At 42.5% G+C, this 10,278-nt stretch overlaps 1 protein-coding gene across 1 annotated transcript; it reads right to left on the bottom strand.

Annotated features, from left to right (window-relative positions):
* Window positions 1-3,601, bottom strand: LOC109697931 (galectin-10-like). The gene is made up of 4 exons (XM_074058687.1): window positions 3,470-3,601; window positions 2,547-2,623; window positions 1,904-2,114; window positions 1-250 (listed from the first exon to the last, which is right to left on the bottom strand). Exons 1-4 carry the CDS (start codon window positions 3,479-3,481, stop codon window positions 137-139), a joined length of 414 nt encoding a protein of 137 aa, XP_073914788.1. The 5' UTR covers window positions 3,482-3,601; the 3' UTR covers window positions 1-136.
* Between the last annotated feature and the right edge of the window lie 6,677 nt (window positions 3,602-10,278).

The raw sequence follows: 10,278 nt of genomic DNA, 5'->3' as shown, positions 1-10,278 counted from the left end.
TAAAGTTTGGTAGAGCTTTAATTTTAATGACCATGTATGGCAGGGGTGAGGAGGAAGCCTTCGGTTAGAGGTTCTAGGAATCCCATGGCCGTCCAGAGCGAGGGTGTCCTCACAGAGGGGAGACTGGTCACTTTATCTAGACGACATCCACAGAGGTCAGGCAGATGTCTCTCCACACCTGAACCATCTGCACAGAGCTTGGCTGGATTCGATGGGCAAAGCTGTAATACTGTTCTCCGTTTACTATTACCTATAAGAAGGAAAATAGGCCAGAATTAGTTTTGGAAGTTACATTCTTTTTTTAAATTGCCTATATATTTTATTTTTATTTATTAGTTTTTGAGACAAGGTCTCACTATAGGCTATAGCCCAGCCTGAACTCCAATTCTCAATTCTGCTGCCTCAACTTCCAGAATGCTGGGATTACAGACATAAGCCACCACATCTGACTCTATGTTTTTATTTTTAAATGACAAGTAGTGACTAGACATGTTTACTGGCTACAGGGTGACATTACAATACATGTATCAAATGTGTAATGAGCAGGTAGGGTAATCAGTACATTCATCACCTCCAACATTTTCATTCCTTTGTGTTGGGCACGTTCAAAATTCTCATTCCTGTTTTGAAATGTACAATCCGTGGTTGCCAGCCGCAGTCGTCAAACCATGCCATAACAGTAGAAGTCATTCCTCCTATCTAATTGTGCTTTGTTACCATCCTCTTTTCATCCTTCCCAGGCTCTGGAAACCACTATTTAACCTTTACTTCTTTCATTAAGATTTATTGTTCATTTATTCATTCATGTATTTTGGCAAAACTGGAGTTTGAACCCAGGGCCTGCACCTCAAGTCCCTCCATCAGCCATTTTGTATGTGTGTGTGTATGTGTGTGTGTGTTCGTGTGTGTGTGTGAGTGTGTGTGAGATGGGTTTTTTTGAGAAAGGATCTCAAGAACTATTTGACCACAGTGGGCTTCCAACTGTGTTTATCCAGACCAGCTAGGATTGCAGATGTGAGCCACCGGAGCCTGGCAAGATTTATTCTTTAAAAATTTAAATCTCTAGTTTAATGTATAGAGAAATTGATACTATCCTTCATTTTAAAAAATGATAACAGGCCAGGTGCTGGTGGCTCACGCCTGTAATCCTAACTACTCAGGAAGCAAGGATCAGGAGGATTGCGGTTCCAAGCCATCTTGGGCAAAAGTTTCGTGAGACCTTTACTTCGAAAATTCCTTCACAAAAAGTAGGGTTGCTGGAGTGGCTCGAGGTGAGGGCCCTGAGTTGAAGTCCCAGTACCACAAAAAAAAAAAAAAAAGAAAAGAAAACAGACTAGAGCTGTGGCTTAAGTGGTAGAGTACCTGCTTTGCAAGCATGAAGCCCTGAGATCAAAGCCCAGTCCCACAAGAAAGTTCAAAAAAAGGAAAATATATAAATATATAATATATATACTTAAACACAAAGTGCTTGTGTGAACATAGATTGTCTCTAGAAAGAAGTAAAGAACCTAATAAGAGTTGTTATTGGGAAGGGGATTGGTGTTCAGGGATGAGAGGAAGCTTCAATTTTGGGTTGATTAAAATAATTTCATTCAAATGCATTTTTAATTATTTAGATACTTGGATATTCATTTAACAGTATAAGAAGAAAGAAAAGCTGTGGGTGAAGATAGAAGACATTTTCCACTTGGGGCAAGTTGCATGTGACCTGACCTTGACATTGACCCTTGTCATATTTAGGGAAAGAACTGAGGATGGCAATGAGCAGAGGGTTCCTGGGAGCTAAAAGCCAGTACTTATGGGAGATGGATCCCACAAGACTTTTGGGGCCAAGCCATGTGAGCTGTGTCTTCCTTTAAGATCCCATGGATGCAGAGTAGGGGTCATTCCCGGGGTCACTCACCTGGTACTCATTGCGGAGCACCAAGATGCGCAGGTCAAATGGTTTGCCATCCTCAAAGGGCATCGTGGAAGATTTCACCTCATTGCCCCACTTTCCACTCTGACGAGTGTTCATGACCACAGAATACCCAAAGTAGACTCGGAAATGGAAGGCGATGTCAGACTTCTCACTGGGTTCAGTATGGAAATCCACTTGCAGTTGAGGGTCTTTCCTGAAGGGCAAATCAAATGATGTGTTGCATGGACCCTTTCTTGTGGTGACACACAGATTAGATACACAAACAAGTCCTTTTCCACTTACTTTCCACAGTGAAAGGAAGGTCTTCCTAAGTGATACTGTAGTTTTTATCCCCATGGGGCTGGCCAGTGAGTCCTCTGTCTCTTACTTAACCCAAGACTAAAACTGAGCAGCACTGACATTGGTGGTCCACCCCCTGAAAAGTCCACACCTCTTGATAAAGAGCCAGAGTCCCAACCATGAGCTTATCTCTTCCCCCATCCCTCAGATCTACCCAGAGCCCTATATTAATGCCTGGTGGGGTCTAAGACAGGCACTATCCTGCAGATTAAACATTCCAATGTCACTGAGACACAGGTTGCCCCCAAAGCTTACTTCACCCCACCCATGTATAAAGAGAACTCACACGAAAGCGATAGTAGGTGTCCCTCTGATCGTCACTGAAGAACCAATGGTCAAGGCCACAGTCCTTGTGTATGGGACCTGCCATGGGATAGAGAGTAGATAAGAGGGGCCAACCAGATTATGGTTTTCTTCCTCTGACAGTTTCCAATGGTGTGGCAGGTTAGAGATTGAAGGATAGGCTCCAAAGACCCTGCTCTCCCACCCCATCACAGCCAGGTCTCTGTATACTTAACAAGATAGAAAGGTTGTAGAACAGTCAGGCTAACTGGATTAAAATCCTGATTCTGACCCTTAATAGCAGTGGGATTAGAGATACCTTACCTAAGCACTGCCTAACTCAGTTTACAGGACGATCACCAGAAATGCCAACCTCGTACAGTGTTCTCAGGAAAGAGAAGAGGTAACATGTATAAAACCTTAACCCTAATCTCTGGTATTTAGATGGTCTATACAGGGTTAGCTATCAAGAGAGGGTCCTTTCTGCAATACCATTGCTAGGAGACCTGAGGCAGGGGATCCAATAGCCTGAGGTCACTGTACACAGACCCAGCCTTAAGATCCAGCACCCCGCTGTGTGAGCTCATTCTCCCCACTGTTCTCAAGAGGAGACATATGAGGCCACATCCATTCTGCTCTTGTGAGCACTCAGAGATGTGTCCGCAGGTAAGTCTCAGTCCCTAAGATGCCCACCCTCTGCTCAATACCTGGTTATAGAACCATCTCTGTGTGTTTTTTTGTGTGTGTTTGTGTCTCTGTCTCTCTGTCTCTCTTTCTTTCTCTCTCTGTCGTTCTGTTCCTCTCTCTCCCCTGCCCCCACACACACAGTGCAGCTCACACACACCTCAGTGGCACACTCCTGCTCACTTCAATATGCATTGTGGTTTAGCCATGGCCCAAGTTTAATGCAGTTCTTCTTCAACTCACCTCTTCTGCCATCTCTGTGTCCCTCTGGTGGCTCTTTGACACTGGGTCTAGTCTTCTGTAGAACTTTCCAGGAGCTGCAGCATATAAAGGATCTCTGGCATTCCCCACCCTCTGGCTTTTCACCTGTTTCCAAACCCCTCACAACAGATTGAGAAAGAATGGGGTGTCAGAATTAGACTGTCATAACCTGCCTGGTGTGCTGACTCGAGGTGTGGTGCTCAGATAACACACTCGAGGTGTGTTATCAGGGAAGGAGAAGGAAGTGCTCAAGCAAGAGGGAAGCAGTGAGGGGGTGAGTGGGTCTAAAATCAACCATGAGATGACTGCTCCTGCTTAGGGGGCCAGCCCCAGTTCCCATCACCTGGAAATTGCTCTATTTAGGGGATCAGTTTCCTCATGGGGCGATCCACCTGCCAGGCTCTGCTGTCCCTTAAATCCAAGGTGATTATAGGTGCAAGACAATGACTGAAGACTTCCAGGCATTGTCATAAAAGCTAGTAGTTGACAATCTGATTATGGTGTGATTGCCAATCTTGAAAATATCTAACTTACTTTTGGTACCTTCATCCTTTTTTCTTCCATTTTTATCAGCATATATTAGTTGTACAAAAGGGTTTCATTGTGATGTTTCCATAAATGCACACAATGTAACCTGATCAAATTCAACCTTCTGTTATTCCTTCCCCTCATCACCCTTCCCTTTTTTGTGGTACTGGGGTTTGAACTCAGGGTCTTAAACTTGCTAGGCAGGCGCTCTACCACTTGAGTCACTCCACCAGCCCTGTTTTGTGTTGGGTATTTTTGAGATAGGGTCTCATGGACTATTTGTCTAGACTGACTTGGAACCATGATCCTCCTGATCTCTGCCTCCTGAGTAGCTAGGATTACAGTTGTGAGCAACTGGAGCCTGGGCCTCCTTCCCTTCTTAAAATAATTTCAAAAGGTTTCATTGTTCTATTTCATACCTGAATATAAAGTGCTTTGACCATATCTACCCTCTCCTTTCGTCCTTCCCTCCTCCTTTTACCTTCTCCCAGACACAACCTTTCCTTACTCCTGCCTTCATCCTTGAAGATAACACCACTGAAATGACTAACTTGCCTCTGTGCAGAGTTAAGCAGGAATCTGACCCAAAGTTTTCAGGTCAAAAGGAGACAGGTACAAAAGGAAGGCAGATGGCAAGTTTTAACTTGCTTTTAACTGCCTATTGTGCATCTGCAGGAACAAGTGAAGTAGTACTTTCACAATAGCAGCTGCTAAATCCTGTTACACTAAAATAAAAAAGCAGCTACTCACCATGATAGAAGATTTCAAAACATGGTCAGGACTATCTTCATGCAACTGCCTATAATACTTTTTCTCATATGTTATGATGTTATGGGGTTTGTGGGGTTTTTCTTTTTCTTTTTCTTTTTTGCAGTGCTGGGATTTGAACTTAGGGCTTTCACCTTAAATCATTCCACCAGCCCTTTTTTGTGAAGGGTTTTTTCGAGATAGGGTCTTGCAAACTATTTCTCCGGGCTAGCTTCAAACAGTGATCTTCCTGATCTCCTCCTGAGTAGCTAGGACTACAGGCATGAGCCACCAATGTCCGGCTAGTTACTATCTTTTTAAAGTTTTCTCCCAACCATTTAAAATTATCAGCACTGTTTTGTCATCGTTGTTGGTTTGTTTGTTTTGCAATTTATGTGCATATGGGAAGTGTGCTTGGTCAGGCAGAGGTCACTCCACCAGGGATGGTGAAGCTGTCCCTCACATCCCTCAACCTATTTGGCAGGATGTGGCAATGACTTACTGATGTGGGGACACAAAGGACCATCTTTCCCCAAGGCAGGACTAGCTCTGTGTGCTGTTCCATCCCCTGTGCTTCTTACTGGGGTCAGACTGAAGCTTATGTAGCTTTGAGTTCAGTTCTCCCCCTCTTCCCTCTCCCTGCTCCTCATTTCCTTCTCCTGGCAGCTCTCCTTGAGTAAATCAATTGTTAGGACTGTATGAAACTAAAGAGCTTCTGCCCATCAAAGGAAACAGTCACCATACTCAAGAGACAGCCCACAGAATCAGAGAAATTCTTTGCCAGCTACTCATCCAATAAGGTTCTAATGTCCAGAATCTACAGGGAACTCAAAAAACTCAGCCCCCAAAGACTCAACACCCCAATGGAGAAATGGGCACATGACTTAAACAGGGAATTCTTAAAGGAAGAGGTACAGATGGCCAGTAAATACATGAAGAAGTGTTCTTCCTTGGTTATAAAAGAGACACAAATCAAAACAACACCTAGATTTCATCTCACTCCATTTAGAATGGCCTTAATCAAGGGTAATCACAACAATCAATGCTGGTGAGGATGTGGCAAAACAAGAACACTTATACACTGTTGGTGGGAATGCCAATCAGTACAATCACTGTGGAAAGCAGTATGGAGATTCCTCAAAAAATTAAAGATAGAACTTCCATATGACCCAGTGATACTACTCCTGGGCATCTACCCAAAAGAACGTAGAAGCTATGGAAACAACCCAGGTGTCCTACAACTGATGAATGGATCAAGAAAATATGGTATATATACACAATGGGGTATTACACAGCCATAAGGAAAAATGATCTGTGGTTTGAAGGTAAATGGATACAATTGGAGGACGACATCATGTTAAGTGAAGTAAGCCAGGCTCAGAAAGACAAAAGCTGCATGTTTCCTCTCATACATGGAACACAGATACAAAAGATAAACATATACACAAAGGCAAGCATGATCAAATACAAACTCATATGTAGAACATGTTTGTAACAGTGGAACTGCTCTATGAAACTTGGGGAAAAAGGGAAAGGGAAAGAAGATGACAGAGCATCAGTAATATCACATCACATAAGATGTAAAGGTAGAGGATAAAAGGATGTGTATTGAAAACTTTCGAAAAAATGGGGATAGGAGGTAAAGGGGTAAGGCAGAGCAATGGAAGGGGTTGACTGGACCAAAGTGAAGTATACACGCTGTGGGAAGACATTGAGACACCACTTTAAATATCAAATATTAATAATGAAAGAAAGGAGTGTAAAATAGGTACAGTGTGTGGTGAGGTTACTAGTGGCAGGGGGAGGGTAAGTAAGGAGATTAAGGTGATGGTATATGGTAGATGGACTTCACATACCTAATTGAAACAGAACTAAGAAACCTAAGAGGAGGCTGAGGGGGAGGGATGATGGAGGCAATGTAAATAATGTACAATATAAGTCTAATCAGAATGGTCACTATAAATCCTCCCTGTATAATGAATATATCCTAATAAAATTTTAAAAAAATAGATAAACAAAAAAAGGAAACAAAATGGCACAAGTTCTATATGTACAAAATATAAATCAACTTATGAAAAGATAAATGTTTAGCAAAGAATGCATAAGATCTGCTGAGAGGCCCTATTATATATATATTGGTTTATCTTATTTATAAAAAAAGTAATCAATTGAACAAGAATCAGTATCTCAGGCCATGCTTCTCAGGAATCTGTTCTATGATACCATCATTTGGAAAGAACTGATTTACATCTTAGCCTTTGTATTATTTCAGGCTACTGCCTTGTGAAAACTTTCCAGTCTCTTGCCAGGGCATTGATTGTTTATTTCAAGGCTCAATCCTGTGTTCTATTTGCCTACACAATTCCACACAGGAAGGCTCACAGGGAAGAAACTCTTAGTAGACCATTTGCTATTACTATTAAACATAAAATATTAGAACACAGTTTTGGACCTAGTTCCTACACTAGACCCCAGAAGAACAGATCAAACCAAAATGGAGTCACTTGCGCCAACTACCATAGACAAGTCTAAACTTTAGTGAAGGAAACAGATCTCCAATAGGCCATTTTCCCTGAAAACAGGACATCCCACTCACCCTGAGTCAGTGTGATATGGAAGGGTCCTTCCCTTCAGAACTTACACGAGGTAACCTGGGGTAACTGTTAACCAATCAACTTCTCCCACTGGTCTCTTTCCTTGTTGCTCCCTTGTAGCTTTTACAATCATGGCCTGGTGGGAGCTCTCATCCTACTTTGTAGCACGGAAGCTGCCCTATCCATGAATTGCAGTAGAGCCAATCAGATTTCAGGTGAAATGTGTTATAATTTCTTCTTTTGACTTTAGTGTGCTATAAATGGATAACTCACACTGATTTTCACTACATACAATTCCTTGTAATACTTTCTCTTACAGTACATTCATAAGAGTGGAAAATTAAGAATTTTCATTAATTAATTAAGAATTAATTTTTTTGCAGTACTGGGGTTTGAACTCAGGGCTAGAAAGGCGCTCTACAGCTTCAGCCACTCTGCCAGGCCTTTTTAAAGTATTGGGTATTTTTGAGATAGATTCATGCTTTTTGCTGGGCTGGCTTCGAACCTACAATCCTCTTGATCTCTGCCTCTGGAGTAGCTAGGATTACAGTGCCCAACTAAGAGTTAATTTTTTCAGTGCCAAGAATTGAAGCCAGGGGTTTGCACATGCTACACAAGCATCTGTGCATGCTGTCTATATCCGCAGGCCTCAGTTTTGGGAGACAGTCTCATTAGGTAGCCCAGGCTGGCCTTGAGTTCACAGTCCTCTTGCCTCAGCCTTCTAAGTGCTAAGATTACAACATGGACTGCCACTTTTTAAATATATGCTGACACATGTAGCATACACCTAGACATTAGCAAAAATTTCCTCAGACACTTATTTTCCTCAATCATCCACCTTACCCACTAAAACATTTGGCCACTATTTTTGTGTTTTTTTTTACAGTACTGGGGCTTGAACTCAGAGCCTAAACCTAGAGCCAATCCACCAGCCCTTTTTCATGGGTTTTTTTGAGATAGGGTCTCATGAACTATTCTGCCTTAGGTGACTTCAAACCAATATCCTTCTGGTCTCTGCCTCCTGAGTAGCTGGAAATACAGGCACTGGTGCGTAGATGTTTGTATGTTTGAGACAGAGTCTACCTATGCAGCCCACACTGGCCTCGAACTTAACTATGTAATTGAGTATTGAACTTAAGATCTTTCTACCTCAGCCTCCTGAGGGCTGGGATTACAGGTATGTACAGCTGTGCTCAGCTTCCATATTGCCACTCTTTACATAAGACAATAGTTGGGATGGGACTTCTAAGAGTATGGAGGAAGCTGACAGTTCTAAATTGAAAAGCCATGCCATTCTTTTTTTTTTATTTTTCTTTTATTATTCATATGTGCATACAAGGCTTGGTTCATTTCTCCCCCCTGCCCCCACCCCCTCCCTTACCACCCACTCCACCCCCTCCCTCTCCCCCCCTCAATACCCAGCAGAAACTATTTTGCCCTTATTTCTAAATTTGTTGTAGAGAGAGTATAAACAATAATAGGAAGGAACAAGGGTTTTTGCTGGTTGAGATAAGGATAGCTATACAGGGAGTTGACTCACATTAATTTCCTGTGCATGTGTGTTACCTTCTAGGTTCATTCTTTTTGATCTCACCTTTTCTCTAGTACCTGTTCCCCTTTTCCTATTGGCCTCAGTTGCTTTTAAGGTATCTGCTTTAGTTTCTCTGCGTTAAGGGCAACAAATGCTAGCTAGTTTTTTAGGTGTCTTACCTATCCTCACCCCTTACTTGTGTGCTAAAGCTTTTATCATGTGCTCATAGTCCAATCCCCTTGTTGTGTTTGCCCTTGATCTAATGTCCACATATGAGGGAGAACATACGATTTTTGGTCTTTTGGGCCAGGCTAACCTCACTCAGAATGATGTTCTCCAATTCCATCCATTTACCAGCGAATGATAACATTTCGTTCTTCTTCATGGCTGCATAGAATTCCATTGTGTATAGATACCACATTTTCTTAATCCATTCGTCAGTGGTGGGAGCCATGCCATTCTTAAATAAGATCAAGATGGACAAAGACCTGGCTTAACCAGATGCCATGACCTCCTGAACCTGCACTAATAAAGGCGTGCAAGATATGATACAAGTCTCAAGTTCAAGGATGGGCTGATAACACTTAGGCTGATGCCATTAAGACTGGAAGCTCTGCACTCAGGCTGGCCATGTTCCAAGACTGACTAGGTTGCACCCAAGCTCCTGTGAAATGATAAAATGCTTATGGTGTCTGTGCTCTGATGTCCTTGACTATAAAATGGATATAATAGTGGGGCATGCATTCCAGCCTTTCTGTGATAACTAATGAAATAAATATGACCAGCACCTCAGCCTTGAAATCCCACCTTACACACAGGAAATACCCAATAAATCTTAATTGTAAATATAGATGGATGTGCCCATTACCTCATCATACAGGAAGTAATCCAGAAGGCTGTTTTCAGAGTGTTGAGGCCAATTATTTATGCAATTAGGTTTTATAAATCTAATCTGTAAAACCAGCCCTGTGCAAATAAATCTTCTGGAATGACTGCTTAGCTTATAATGAAGCAGCGCTTGTGTATTTGTTAAATGCACACATATTTAATGCTCTAAATCATGCTGCCTTCCTCCAGAGTGGATTAACATCTCAGGTGAGGAGAGTGAGTTGATTAGATTTGGTCTTGACTGCTCTCAGTGCTGACTGATGTGCTCCCAGAGTCCCACACCACATACTTGACTAGGGGTCCCAGCAATTGCATGAGCTGCTCACCCCAGAAGTCAAATGGAAAAGTAGTGGTGGAAGGCAGGCAGTGGGTTTAACCACTGAGGCCATGCGGGGAGGCTGGAGGAGACCACATATGCCAGTCTTTTGTTGGGACTACTGACCTGAGCCATGGGTTTGACTCGAGGAAGCATTTGGCATGGGGGTGTCAGGTAGGCATCATTA

This window comes from Castor canadensis, chromosome 16 (assembly GCF_047511655.1).
Source record: "Castor canadensis chromosome 16, mCasCan1.hap1v2, whole genome shotgun sequence".
In the NCBI taxonomy this organism is placed as follows: domain Eukaryota; kingdom Metazoa; phylum Chordata; class Mammalia; order Rodentia; family Castoridae; genus Castor; species Castor canadensis.
Note: the sequence above shows the minus strand (reverse complement) of the source record. Positions and strands in the feature narration are given on the sequence as shown.

Bases quoted from the DNA above. Each gene is read 5' to 3' on its own strand.
- LOC109697931 (XM_074058687.1), bottom strand. The intron at 2,115-2,546 runs GTGAGTTCTCTT...TTTGCCCTTCAG, and splicing joins ACACCTACTATCGCTTTCGT to GAAAGACCCTCAACTGCAAG. The intron at 251-1,903 runs GTGAGTGACCCC...TCCTTCTTATAG, and splicing joins TGCTCCGCAATGAGTACCAG to GTAATAGTAAACGGAGAACA.